Source organism: Heloderma suspectum, chromosome 10 (genome assembly GCF_057233095.1).
Source record: "Heloderma suspectum isolate Gila_16-S chromosome 10, 16-S_ref, whole genome shotgun sequence".
NCBI classification, from domain to species: domain Eukaryota; kingdom Metazoa; phylum Chordata; class Lepidosauria; order Squamata; family Helodermatidae; genus Heloderma; species Heloderma suspectum.
Window position 1 is genome coordinate 15,003,091 of NC_139467.1, and position 14,549 is coordinate 15,017,639.

General features: G+C 47.5%; 1 protein-coding gene across 2 annotated transcripts in view; it reads right to left on the reverse strand.

The window, feature by feature from the left end:
• Positions 1 to 14,549, reverse strand: part of KCNN4 (potassium calcium-activated channel subfamily N member 4) — a 55,192-nt gene continuing 40,643 nt past the window's right edge. Inside the window, exons 4-9 of one of the 2 annotated variants that reach the window (XM_084815265.1) lie at positions 13,180 to 13,315; positions 10,790 to 10,900; positions 9,150 to 9,268; positions 7,970 to 8,039; positions 3,284 to 3,464; positions 1 to 1,993 (exon numbers count right to left, since the gene is read on the reverse strand). In XM_084815265.1, the coding sequence (XP_084671391.1) occupies positions 3,306 to 3,464; positions 7,970 to 8,039; positions 9,150 to 9,268; positions 10,790 to 10,900; positions 13,180 to 13,315 (595 nt within the window). In that variant the 3' untranslated portion in view covers positions 1 to 1,993; positions 3,284 to 3,305. Of the gene's footprint in view, positions 1,994 to 3,229; positions 3,465 to 7,969; positions 8,040 to 9,149; positions 9,269 to 10,789; positions 10,901 to 13,179; positions 13,316 to 14,549 lie in introns of those variants that run through there. The other variant, XM_084815266.1, reaches the window with a different exon arrangement.

Sequence of the window (14,549 nt, forward strand, 5' to 3'; positions counted from 1 at the left end):
CTTCTACGAATTGTCAACAGCGCAAATGCTACATAGATAGTAATTTTATTGGTCAGGATTTATTTTCCCAGGGGCTCAGGGTTAGGTTACAAAACGTTGTTCTTTATCCTCGCAACAACCCTGTGAGGTAGGTTGAGGACACGGATCCAGCCGGTGCAAAATAAGCAAAACCCGCATCCATGACACAAGAGCAAAGAACTCGGATCTCCTTGTTGCAAGTGGCTGGTGAAGATCAGGTGCCTCCTTAAAATCCTTACTGTGTAACAAGATGGCCCCGAGGGGGAGAGGTGGGCCTGTTGATGCCTTGCTCAATACTGGTGTGCAGCTGCTGTTTAGGACCCCAGGTGATCTTTGTAGAGTGACAGCTATTTTACCACAAACGGTGGGCACTAAAAGCTGCTGCCCAACAAGTGCCAGCGCCAGGTTTTTAAGGGCCTTTGGGCGAGACACCTGCAATGGGCCCCCTCCTTCACTGAGTCTACCTTCTCACCACCATTGTCACCTGGACCCATTGCTCCTCATCCTTTCTCATCATTGCTCCTGCTTGCTTACTTGACAGGCGGAGAGCCAGTGAGCAAAGTAGGTGATGACATCTACTGCTTCTTCTTCTCACCACCTTCAGTATCTGGGCTAGAGCACGAGGCAGGTGAACAAGCAGGTTGCCATGGTGAGGAGGAGCAACGCCAGGGTGATCTTGTCTGCGGGCCCCTGCTGGGGTGCGGGCCCTTGACAGGTGCCCTATCATACCTACACTTGATGCTGGCTCTGCACCCATTCGCTGGCGCTGCTCCACCCACACTCCACCAAAAGCATGCCTGTCTATATTCAGGTCTTAAGTTCTGCCTCAGGGCAGGCCAGGATCTTTAGCAGTGGGTCACTCCCCAGTTTTCCAGCACTTGGGAAAGCTCTGCAGCTGTCCCCTTCTCCTGGGCATCCCAACCCACTGCTTCGGAACTTTTTAGAGTTTGACCATGGGAAGAGGTTTTACACTGAGTTGGACCAGTGGTTCATCTAGCCCACCAAAGTCTCCGACAGAAAAGGGCCTATCCCCCAGCCCTGCTGTCTACGATTATTTTAATTGGAGCAGAACTTGGGATCTTATGCACTTAGCTATGGCTCCTCCCATGTCTAATGTCTTGGTTGCTCCATATCACCATCCCTTTGCAAGCTGTTGTGTTCCTACAGTGCCATTTATGGCAACCCATGTAGCAAGTGTTAGAGCGGGCTGGCAAATTTTCACTAGTCCGTGCATTATCAGTAGCCAGCCTGCTCGCCCACACCTATCTATGTTCATCGTTTTGAGTAGAATCAACTACCATAAACGTTTTTTTTAAAAAAAAAAACAACCCACCCCCAGTACACACAAGCTTCCTTGCCTGGAGGCACTTCCTACTCGCTATAGGCGACCAAGCGCATGGCTCTGCACAAGCCCCAAGCTAAGAGGGTGGAGTCCACCATCTCACGAGATCCTGGGCGGCAAGTTACCAACTGCTTCCTGCAGATTTGATTCCTGCCCAGAATGGAAGAAGTTCCTTCTGCCAAAGAAAAAGGGCAAGACCTTTGCATTCCATGGCTGTGAGCCTTTCTTCCGCTATTTGAGCACATTTCTTGCCGTTCCCTATCCTGTAACTGTTTTTTCACAGCTCAAAATCCTCTCAGATGAGTGGATGTTGTGTCTTTGATTTCCATCCAGGATTCCCCTGCCAAGGCACACACACCTTTGCTTGTTCATTCAGAGGCACAAAAAGTCTTTGCAAGAGACTAAACTCCAGAATGCTGCTTCTTGCCCTTTTCGTATCTGGTGGCACTAACAGAGGCCTTGTCAAAATGCTTGTAGTGATTTCCCTCTGCCACAAGGTGGGGTTGTAGTCCCATGTCTTCCCTACACACAGCTTGACTGTGGAGTCCATAGAAAAGACAAGTTGCTGGTTTAAAGGTTCCCTGTCTTGCAGCTCCAGCGGGTGGAGGAAATCAGCATAATCTCTTCTGCCGCCTGAAAGGGAAAGGAGACAGAGGTCCCAGTTGTACAAATACAGGGGGAATACTGAAAGCAGACGTGCAGTGGCTAGCAGACAGCCCCCATAACCTAGACCCAGCCTCTGAAGCCATTTTAGCTGCTCTGTGGCGACTGCCACACTGTAGTCAAGGTGTGAAGAAATATTTGCCTGCAATTTGACTTTTGGAGAAATGGAAAGAAATATTTTCTTCATGTAAAAAATAGAAGTGCAGACTACCTAGAGCTGTGAAGGCCTGGAAAAATAGACCCCTTCACACACGAAACTGCCCCAGAGATCCCCCACCCCCATGTTCAACCAATTCCCTAAGGCAGGGGGAATTCCCAATTCGGGGAGTGGGGGGGAGGGCTCTCTCTTTTCTCCTTTTGTATGTTATGTGCTGGCAATATTTGAGTCTGTGCTCCATAAGTGTAAATCTCTCACTCCTAGAGGGCGACGACTGCATCACATACTCCAACTTACGTCCAGCCTCTGGACTGCTCTCTGGAAAATAGGCTAGTCCTTGAGAATAGAGGAGTTGGCCGTTCACGATCTACACAAGCTCTTGGTCGCTTTTTTCCGTGTTGCATACACACATGGCAGTAGCATGACATTTGGGGGCAGAAGAAAGCTTGAATAGACCATGGCAATGTTTGCTAAAGGCTCTATCTTACAGCAAGTAGGATAGAGTTTCCAACACCTCTCTCAAGCCTTTGATTCCCAAGTGAGGAATCCGGTACACTCAAATCTTTCTGAGTTTCTCTCCAGCGAACCCAAGGTTAGAGCAAACATTAACTAACTGAAACTCAGTAAATGGTGGACTTGGTCCACTCACTGCCTTACCTAGGTGCCAGCAAACAGGCTCCCTTTCTTACCTTTAAAGTCACATTTCAAGTCCTGCCCCCCCCCCTTGCAGAACAAAACAAAGTTCCACAAAGTGCTTTTTTGGCCATGGACAAAACTGCGGTCAGCTTTGTGGCTGCTGAAAGTAATGGGTCTGGATTAGCAGGGCCACTCCAGAATGAATGAAAGGAGCGGGGAGGAAGAGGTTTCCAGGTAAGTGAGTTTCCAGGAGCTGGGGCATGGAAACTTTATGCCGCGTCCTTCTTGACCCCCGAGTCCTTTGCGCCAATATCCCACAAACCCTACCCCTCTCCTCCCTGCCACTCCACACTCTTTGCAAATCCCACATTCTGCAGAAAGGGAAACTACTGCAACCAAGGGAAAGGCGCTGAAACAATAGGCAAAAATGGTTTCCAACCACAGGGGTTCAGTTCTAGATGCCATACCTGGCTGACTGCAGGTGGGGATTCAGAGCACCTGCTGTTCCTGATGCTGCTTGGATTCCACAAGGGTGGAGAGCAGCCGGGTCATCTCATCCAGTTTCCTGTCCAGGGACTCAATCCGCTTCTCCAGCTCCCGGTGAGAGCTGCTAAGGCCGGAGCTGAGATCACACATGATCATCTGCATCTGTTATGGAGGAAGAAGAAAGAGCTCAGCCCTGCTCTGGCATTTCCTTTACCAGAATGTGACCCATAGGTGGCACTCTGCCCTTGGGGACAGGCAAGCATGGGCAAATCCGCTAGTGCCAACCACAGAACTCCTCCTTCGCTTAAGAGCTGCATGCAGAAGAATGCAGTACTTTGCACCAGCCATCCCAAACCTGGTGCCCTCCAGATGGTTTGGACTACAGCTCCCAGCAGCATGGTTAATGATCAAGGGTAATCCAAAACATCTGGGAGACACTAGGTTGAGAATTTATACTGCTTTACAGTATAAATAAATCACACACCAGTAGAGATTTTATACAAGAGGAAATGTGGCTGGCCGCCACTCCCAAAGTATCATGCGAATTGTAGTTCAGGGGCGAGATGAATTCTGTTAGGAGGGGTTTTTTTGAATTTACAACATTTGTATACCACTCCATATCTAAAGCAGATTCTGGAGCAGTGAACATAAAAGGTAAAATAGTAAAAAGATAAAAGGATTAAAACAGCATGATTAAAATTATATTTTTTAAAAAAACAATACCAATAAAAACCATCGCTGGTCAGTTAATGAATGCCTCCTGAAATAGTGCTGTTTTCAGGAGGCACCGAAAGCAACACAGTGTTGGCTCCTGCCTGACCTCCAGGGGCAGGGGTTTCCAAAGAGAGGGGGCCACCACACTGAAGGCTCTTCTCCAGGTGATCCCTAGCTCTCACTGCTCACATTTGCCCGCTCTCACAATTACGAAAATAGAAGCAAAAACCTTGGGTAACCTGGCACAGCCTGGTGCTTATACTACCCTTTAAGTCAGGGAGCAGAGCAGGAGTGGACAACTTGTGGCCCTCCAGATGTTTTGGCCTAGAACTCTCATGATCTCTCACCATTGGGTATGCTGGCTAGGGTTGATGGGAGTTGTAGGCCTAAATGGCTGGAGGGCCCCAAGCTGCCCACCCTAGGGGTGGAGGTAGGGCAGGGTTCTGATGGGTTGAGTATAGAGTCCCGCACAGAAGCACTTTTATACACCTACAAAAAGAAAGCCTTCGCTTGTATTTCTGGCAATGGGCCTGAGTGCCAAAACAATAGGTTGAGAGCTTATTTCTTTCACATTTATATCCCACCTTTTTTCTTCTTGCAAGGAACCCAAGGTAGCATACATGATCCTCCTCCTCTCCATTTTTAACCTCACAACAATCCTGTGAGGTGGCCAAGAGTCAGTAGCTGGCCCAAAGTCACCCAGTGAGCTTCCACAGCCAAGTGGGGACTAGAACCCGGATCTCCTGAGTCCCAGTCCAACACTCTAACTGCTACACCACAGTTGGCAAACCTCCATAAACAAACGCACCACCAACAAAAACTATAGTCACCAGGGTTCTTTGCCAAGAGAGAATGACAAACCAGTTTAAGCTGAGGTGTCAAAATGCCCTCAGAAAATTAAAGCAAAAAAACTCCGCGAGTTTTTTGATCTGGTGCCCTCCAGATGTGGTGGACTACAACTCCCAGCATCCCCAGCCAGTCCAACACAGCTGGAGAACACCAGTTTTAGGAAGGCTGGTCTAATAAGCGCCAGAGATATTTGAACAAACACATAGAAATCACTACAGAATAGCTAGGGCATAACGTGTTGGAAATAAACTACGGATTAAATAAACTGGCTTGGGTTCAGATCTCTGCTCAGAGCTGAATGAGGTGTGATGCAACACACATCATTTGTAAGTTTCCCACATTTGGGGAAATTGCAGGGGTCAGCACACCTGGAGTGCAAAGGATGACCCTCACCCTGGGAAAACCTTCAGGATCAAGGTGTAGACCCTGCCAGGTAAGTATTACCTGACTGGCTTCTTGCAAATCCCATTACTTATATAGACCAAAATGCCTATATTCCTCCTAACCGGGGTCTGGTTGTTATTGTCCCTAACTTTAAAAAGGGAAGTAAGAATGATCCAGGAAACTACCATCCAATCAGCCTACTGACCATAATCTGCAAGCTCTGAGCTAGACATCTTTGCTGGAAACTCCAAGCTTGGATGGAACATGACAGTATCTTGGCTGATGAACAGACCAGCTTTAGAGACGGTCGCTCCATCATGGGTCAGGTGCTAATGTTGCAGTTTCTGGTGGAAAACTACATCAGCAAATCCGAAACATCCTTACCTGCAGCCTTCATAGATCTCAAATATGCCTTTGATTCCATTTCCAGAGAAACAAATTGGAGGATTCTACAGTGGACCGTCATTTTTACTCCTCATGTATAAGATCCATGAAATTACCAGCTTAAAAATTAGATGTAACTCAGAGGGTCTTCTTTCTGGCCCAGTTCTAACGTCTAAAGGAGTAAAGCAAGGTTGCATACTGGCCCCACTTTTGTTTAACTTCTATATAATTCCTTAGTGAAAGCCCTTGACCACCCGGACATCCATCTGCCCAAGCTAGCAGACAGGCGCCTATCAGTGTTATGATATGCTGACAACACGGTGATCCTGTCCCAATCGCCTTGTGAGCCCTTGCTCAATATTGCTATGATGAATGCCTCCAAATAAATTACTAGAAAACAAAGGTAATGGTCTTTGCCAAAAGACTGAAGTCATATAGCTGGCATATAAATGGCCACAAGACTGAGCAGGTAAAGGTATTCAAATACTTGGGCGGTGTTTTTCAAGTTAACGGTGGACGAAAAGCACATGCAGAATATGCCGCCGAGTTAGCCCAAAGAAGTGCTTCTGCCATCCAAAATTATTTTTCTGCCACCGGAGGGCATTATGTACCAGTGGCAATTAAGAGGTTTGTTTGAGGCCAAGTCTTGTATGGAGCCCAACGTGGCCCTTATTCCACTTTTACACCTCTGGAAGTCGTTCAGTCTAAATGTCTTAGAGCCACTCTCGAAGTACCTTGCTGCATCCAAAACACCACCCTGTAACTGGAGACTGGCCTTCAGAAGGTTGAAACTAGACTCCAGCTTGCTATCTTTAATTTCTGGCTGAAGTTAATCTTTCTCCCAACTGGTTTAGCGTCATTAATTCTACACAATGTTTTTCAGTCAGGATGGAAGCAAACCCTGCCTCAAAAGCTCCAGATATAAGGATTCTCCTGGGGCCATCTGATGTCCTTGGGATATGAGAAGGCCAGAGTGATCCTTAAGCAATGTATCATAGATGCTGAACACCAACATGACCTTGGCTTAATCTCCAACCATATTTGATCTGGAACAGCAGTCCAGCCAAATAGCCAGCAAATTACCTTTCTGCGATCTCTGTCCAAAAGCATCGTAGAGCTTTTAGTTTGGCACTCTTCAGTGGTTGTCCCTCAGCAGTTCTGGAGGGAAGATATCGTAAAATCCCCTCGTGCAAACGCAAGTGCCCCTGTGGCTCTGGAGAGGTTGAATCGGTGACTCGTGTTCTTTGTATTGTTCTTTCTATCACTAGGTACACAAATCTTTTATCGAACCTCTTTTACTAAAACTGCCAAAATGGTCAGGTGCCTTCTATGTTTTCTCCTTTCCCTCTGACAAAAATGCATCCACAACTTTTAGTGTTGCCAAATGTTGTGCTGTAGCATGCAAAACTCGCCAGAACCTGACTTCAGAGACTCTGTAATTCTCTGCATTTTATTGTAGGTGTTTTATCTGTTTTTATTTGTCATGCTGGTCATTGACCATAATAATAAATGATGATGATAATGGGGATCATTTGTAATCATGCCTGCGGTGTGTGTGTGTTTTTCGGCTACTGGGCAGTATAGAAATGAAATAAATAAATAAATAAATAAATTTTTTTAAAGACATGGGCGAAACCTGATTTTTGTCAGGACCGCTGCACACAAGGACGGGAGGTTCAACCTTTTCCTCCCTCCTCATGCTACCAGTGCAAATTGCCCCCTCAGCCATTATTCCCCTGGTGTGTGTGTGTGTGTGGGGGGGAGCTTCAAGGCTAATAGCCACCTTGAGAGGGCGATTTTTGTTGGGATCACAGTGGGGGAGAAAAGGATCCACTACCCACAAGTGTGGTCCTGACAGAAAACTACCTCTCATACATGTTTGCCTCTTATTAACTTCTTTAAATGACAGTCATGATTTCCAGTGATACATTTAGCATAATAACTTGTTTGGGAGTCAACCATAAAGCTTACTGGGTGATCTTGGGCCAGTCATACCCTTAGCCTACTTCACAGGGTTGTTGTGAGGATATTGGGGTGGGCGGGAAAACCAAGTGTGCTGGCCTTGGAAGAATAGCAGGATAAAGAAATGATGATAGTGATGATCCTATTTAGAAGAACTGCATTTTCCCAAGTACAACAAATAGTGCATTGAAGTACTAGAAAAATGTGATATTGTCACAGAAGTGCTGCCTCAAGAAAAGGCCAGTGTCCTGTGTGCAGCAAATGGCTCATATCTATTAGACTAAAACAGGTTATGACGGAATGTGCTGAATCTCCTCAATACAGTGGAAAACACTCCATCCCCTAGACATCACTGTCTCCGGTAGAAAACTCACCTTAGAAATATCCACCATGGTGTTGACTTGATCTCGGATCTTCCGGTGCTTCATCCTCACGTGCCGGAACCTACATCAAAGAGGGAGTTACAACCTGTCAGCTATGCCAGATGTGCTTCCTTTGTGAAGTGCCCAGAGAGCCTCAGCTATTTGTCATGATTTGCCCCAGAAATGAAATAAATAATAATAATAATTTCCAAATTTCAACTCGGTGTAGAGTAAGGGTTAAAACATACGTGACTGCCACGGCTCACCCAGGCACTTCCCTCAGGAAACCCTGATAACTGTAGCTGCATACGAGCGATGATGATATCTATCAGAATTCACAACAACCTCCCATAATCAAGGATTACACCCAGTGCCATATGCACAAAAGTTCACGCTCCTCTACACAGTGTTAATTAATCTCTAACCATTGCCATTTCCTATTTCCATAACTACACTTGATAGTATGATTTAAAATACCCACGTAACCAATAAACATGCTTTGAAAAGATGGGGCGGGGGGAGATACACATGTTTACCACTCTAGTAATAAAAGCTTATGCACAGGAGAGTCATTAATCTTTCAGGCGCCACAAGACTATTGTGTTACCCACCCTGTGTGGGGCTGTTCACACAACAGCCAGCCCACACTCATTATCACCTCATTCACTTACCAGAGCAAAGAGGGGCCATCGGTTACCCTGGTGATCCAGTAGATAATGCCACTGCTTCTGCACCAGGGTGGGGGTGGGGAACCCCAGAGCTGTGCTCCCCAGCATTCCCACTCCATTACAGCACTGGCTTCCGCTTCCTATCCCACCTCTTTTCTTACTGGTTTGATCTAGTCCATTGGTTTGATACTAGTATAACTTATGCGTGTCCCCATTCCCCCGGTGCAATTTTAGTGTGACGAGGGTGCAAGATCCCTAGGACCTCTCACAGAACTACAATTCTCAGGATCCCCTGGAGCAAGGGAATACAAGTCCGTAGTGTACACATGTCCTCTTGAGCATTACAACCGCTCCAGCCTGCCTGCGTTACATTTCTAACACACCCAATAACTAACGTTCTTTGGGCATTGAAGGAGTCCTGAACTCCAGCTACACTGCCCTATTCACTCTGACCAGTAGATTCCAGTCCCTCCCAGGATAGGAGCTAAACCAAGACTAGCCACTACCCGGCGTTCATCACTTACATATGGATGGCCGCCAGCAGCTTCCGGTGGTGCTTGCGTTGTCTCCGTCCATCCTTCCTCTTGGTGTGCTTATATAACAGCCAAGCCTCCTGTAGCACATTGGCAGCTGAGCATTTCATCTGGAGGTGCAAGTAAAATTGGGTGGATCAGTGAAGCTCATTTTCCCTTACCTGTCACTGGAGAAGGCCTGCACCACCTGTGATCCCCGCCAAGCAGATCGCAGACCACCAAATATGTATTGCAGCCTGCCAGATGCATGGCAAACACCTCACCCCCACCCGTGTTTTGCCATCTCAAGAAAGGAGGTTTATTGGGGCCCTGACAAATCACCATACTTGGCAGGTGGGCTGCATTAGGCCTGGCAGGTTACTAGGGTGGCCTCTGGCACATCGAGGAAATGTATCACCAAAACAGTGGACAAAAGAGAGCATGGATTTGTATAACATTTGCGTTTGTTTAGAGAGACAGACAGGGTCCTTAGTGCAGCTTCTGAGAGTGAAGAACAGGCTTTGTGCAGAGACGTACATAATTTGAGCAGTGAGCTTGCTGCAGAAGCAAATTCACTGCATTTTGTTTAAATATATGCAGCTGGTTGTGCATCTTTACAGCAAAAGTTGCCTTTGCACAGCACTGATTGGCTGGAAACCAGTAACATTTCTAACCCTTCTCCCCAGAAGCATTTTTTCCAACGTTTTAAAACTCAGTTCTGCTTCTGAAAGTGTGCGTGTGGGGAGGGTGAATGCACCTTTAATAAATATAAATGTGGTGCTTAAAAAAAATGAGCCCTGCCATCTGCTTTGCTCACTCTCTCGCTCACTCGCTCGCGCTCTCTCCCAATGGGCTTCCGGGTGAGCGAGACCTATGTCTTGCCAGATGTCTGAACTGACTGATGGCAGAGGACTTCTGAAATTTGGCTAAGGGTTGCAGGTTGCCCACTCCTTTTCTAGAGGTTCTTAAAACTGTGGTCTGTGGTGCACATTCAGATGGTTCCTGCCAAGGTCATAATGAAAATAAGAGAGGAAAATGCTGAAGAGCCAGAAACTCACTTGAAGTTTCCACCACTTGCAGAAGAGGCCACATACATGTGGGGCTTTTCACCCGCCCCTTTTCAGGTGGGAGTTTTTCCTGCCCTACCTGGACATGCCAGAGATCGAACCTGAAACCTTCTGCATGCAAAGCATGTGCTCTGCCTCTTGAGCTACGGCCCTCTTCCTCCAGCTCCACCACTTGAGATCATTTTAATTGGAGATACCAGCAACTGACCCTGGGACTTTCCGCATGCAGAGCTACAGCCTTTCCTGACATCATTGGGAAGCTTGCTTCCCTGGGTTCTCTCTTACCTCTTCTTCCCCTCTTACCCTCCCCTATTACAGAGTGCAAACGTTTAGGGGGGGAACAGCTAAACCATGCTTCGTTTAAAAATAGAGAACTGTAGAACTAACAAGCACACACACATCTAGAATCAGGAAAGTGAAATACTGGTTTCTACTACGAGTCTGTCTTTTCTGGTAAACGACAAGGAAGGGGACATTTCAGTGTAAAGATAAGAAAGATATCTATCCCCACAGTAAACTCAAAACCTGGGTTATCACGTTGTTTTGTGTAAATCAATTGTCCCAATACACAATGGGTTCTCTTACCTCTTTGGCACACTGGATATCCATCATGAAGTTATGAACGTGTTTCTCGGGCCTGCTGAATTCCAGTTTATCTGCAGCAACGGCCACCAAGAGTGCTGTGCAGCCCACTCCCTGTGAAATAACGGGACAGATCGTGAGGGAACGAAAATGGGGCTGTGGAGGAGATGCGGTAGGTGCCTCAGGTAATACTAGGAGTTGCTGGGCTGAGGGGGGAAGAGGGAAAAGGACAGTGGGGAGAGGGCCTGGCTTAGCAGAAGAGAGCACATGCTTTGCAGACAGCAAGTCTCAGGTTCAATCCTTGGCATTTCCAGGAAGGGCCGGGAAACAAGCAACCCTGCCCGAGACACTGGGGAACTGCTGCCAGTCACTGTACTATAGACAACAGATGGACCCACTCGGTTTGATGGTCTGACTCAGTATAAGGCAGCTCCCAATGAGATCTTCAGGGCTACAGTTGCCAGGGCCGACTCCCGTTTTCTGAGGGCTCTTGGGCAAGACAGCCTCAATGGGGCCCCTCCCTCCATGGGTCCACCTTCTCACTGCCATGGTTAGCAGCTCCTGTCGCTCCTCATCTTCCTTCTCACCACTGCTACCACTTACTTGCTGGTCAGGCAGGGAGCCCGTGAACAACTGGGTAGTGGCATCTCCTGATTCACCTTCTCGCTACCATGATTGCCTGGGCCAGGGCAAGAGGCAGGTGAATAAGCAGGTTGCACTGATGAAGAGGAGAAGCAACTCCAGGGGCTCTTGTCAGTGAACCCTTGATGGGGTGTGGGCCCTTGGCAGGTGCCCAACCGTGCCTGCCCTTGACTCTGCCAGTCCTAACCATTGCTGGAGAGAGAGCAAACAGCTCGCTCAGGAGGTGCTGCACTAGAAGAAACACACTCTGAGATTCAGGGCAGGGCAACGGTCCTGGGGGAAGGGGGTCAGAACATTCAGGACATGGCACCATGAGAACGCTGATGCTCAGTATTCATTCTCCAAATATACTTGCTATTTAATGCTATTTAATTTCAGTGGGTTGGATCCAGACCTAATCATACTTGGAACAGACTTATTGAAACTTCATGTCAGGGTGGACACTGAGCCCATAGAATCCCAGAGTAGTTCTGATTCGGAGGAAGAGCAGTTGCTCCTGGGAGAGGAGCGCGCCCCTTTTTCCCAGGGCCCGCAGCTGACAGAGATTCCTCCCACCAACATTCCAAGATTAGAAAGCAGTCCAGGGAGTGACCCAGCACCGATAGCAGACTGGTTGGATGCGCGGCGCAGACGCAGAGAGCGGTGCCAAATGGAGAGCGTGGAAAGGAGGCGTAGCGCCCGGTTGGCGCTCAAAGAACGGTTGCGCCCAGAGGATCCAAGGGAAAAGGGGAGGGATTCTCCCTAGTCCTTATTTCAGGGGTCTGCCAGTAATTGCCTTTCAAACGGGGACCAACTGTTCCACCTTAGGGCATAGGGATGCTGCTGCTCAGATCTAGTTGCTACCTGTAGTTATTAAGTTATAAAAGAAGAATAAAGCTTTGAAAAGAATCCCTTTGTCTGTGTCTGGACTTGGCTACTGGATTAGACTGAGAGAGCCCTCCAAGGAGCCCTTGAAACTTCAGTCCCGTTGATTTCAGTAGGTCTACTCAAAGCATGGCGGAGGGAGCAATTCTATGGCCGGAGCCCCTGCTCCAAGGTCAGTTCCCGGAGAACCGACCTTCCCCACTGCCTTCCGCACTGCCTTGTAGGCAGCATGGAACAGCCTCGCATTCCACACTTGGAAGAGGAGCGCAGAGCGGCCAAAATGGGGTGTTCCGGGGTGGGAAAGGCAGAAATGCAAGTATGACACATCCTATGTGCTGTCCAGCAGCCTCCTCCCCTGCTCCGCCTTCCCGCAGCTAGACAGCAGAAATTGGCTGTCTAGCCACAAATGCAGGGCAGGAGAAGCGCGGAGTGAACAATCCCCTCCATGCCTCTCCTGCCCTGCACTGGATAGGCAGTTGCCTCCAAGTTCAGAGGCGGCCACCTATCCCTATAGGATTGTGCCCTAATTCTGGTTCCAACCCAATATTTGTTTTCTGACATCAATGGCTGATTGCAGTATTTGCCAATAGCTGATTTGCAGCACTATGTAGCACTAGACAGATGACGTGAAAGGGATACATAGCATTTGACAGCTTATGGAATTTCTTATTTGGAACCTGGTCAAAATCAAAAACAGACCAAGAGATCTGATCCAAAAGCACTTGAGAATTGAAATTTTGAAGTCACCTTCAACTCCACCTTCAAATTTTGAAGTCACCTTCAAATCCACCTTCAAATTTCTGACAATTAACTTCCTCATTCAAAATGTTGGGGGGCATTCCAAATTTATGCAAGAATACATTTCAACTCAAAACCATGTCACTTACCATGACACCAGTGAACAGACACACCATCTTTCCACACACGGTGACTGGCACCACGTCCCCGTAGCCAATGGTTAGAAAAGTGATGGGAATCAGCCAAAACGTTCCACCCAGGTACTCATTCTCTTTCATATGCTGCCTGGCAGGTAGAAATGAGAGAGGTTCAATATGAAATGTGTTTTTATGTATTTATTTATTTAGGGGATTAATAAATCCCTCTCTTGGGTGTTACTGCTCCCAGAGCTGCTTGGAGCAGTATTAAAATAAGAGAAACAAACAAGAAAAACCAAGATAAACAAATAACATATCAAAAGAGCAGCGCAGTAAAAACATAGCAGCATCAGAGTTAAAATCAATAAAACAACATTTTTAAAGACCTGAAAAAAAATTTAAAGGTCTTTTCCTGGCACCAAAAACCTTAAGAGCAGGTAGCATCTGTTCCAGAAATTGGGGGGGGGGGCTTAGAATGCCTTGGGGGGGGCTCTCTGTGTGAGGCCATCTCTTTGTCACTGCCCATACACTTGCCCTTTCCCTCTGGAACCAATCCATGTACCACTTCCCAGACAAAGCAAGGAAGTAGAAGCTGGTGTTCCTTGATGTTATCTCTGCTCGTGGGGCAGTTAGACAGACAGCAAAGACAAGTGGCCCCCCTGCTGGCTTGTGGGCCTTTGCGGGTGACCTACAATGCCAGTCCTTGGCACCAGCCCTGACATGTTAGCTCTCTGTCCATGCGCAGTTGTGAACTCCTCCGCAACAGTAGAAGCCAGGCAAGCCTTTCTGAGGAAAGCATTTTATAGCCACGGCATCGCCACCCAAAAGGCCCTCTTCCTGGTTGCAAGCCAAAGGCCTGGAGACACCTAGAGAAGTTGCTCAAAAGGAGACCTCAGTGTATGAGCTGGTTCATATGGGAGTAGACGGTCTCGCAAATGTACAACTCTGCAGCTTTGAGTGAACGACAGTTGAGCTGCTTTCCAGCTGCTTTAAAATCGTACATACAAACTCTGCTACTGCTGCTGCTGCTTTGAAGCAGTGTCATTTAAAGTGATAAAAAAAAGTTTATTGGTTTCCACCAAGGCCGAATCGGTTGCTAACTTCCAGCTCATCAGCTGAGTTTGTCAGACACAAGAAAGGGACGATCCTTTAAAAACGAAGGGCTTCTCTGCAAATAAAGAGTGCAGAGTTCAGGACTGTTTCAGACTGGGGAGAGGAAGGAAGTCCTTTATGACAGGGAGGGGGAAGGTGTGGTCCTCCAGATGTTTCTGGATTGGAACTGCCATCATCCTTCACCATTGGCTCTGCTAGCTAGGAGTTATAGGAGTTACAGCCAACCAACATTTGGAAGGCCAGACTTTCACCACCACTGCTTTATGGGA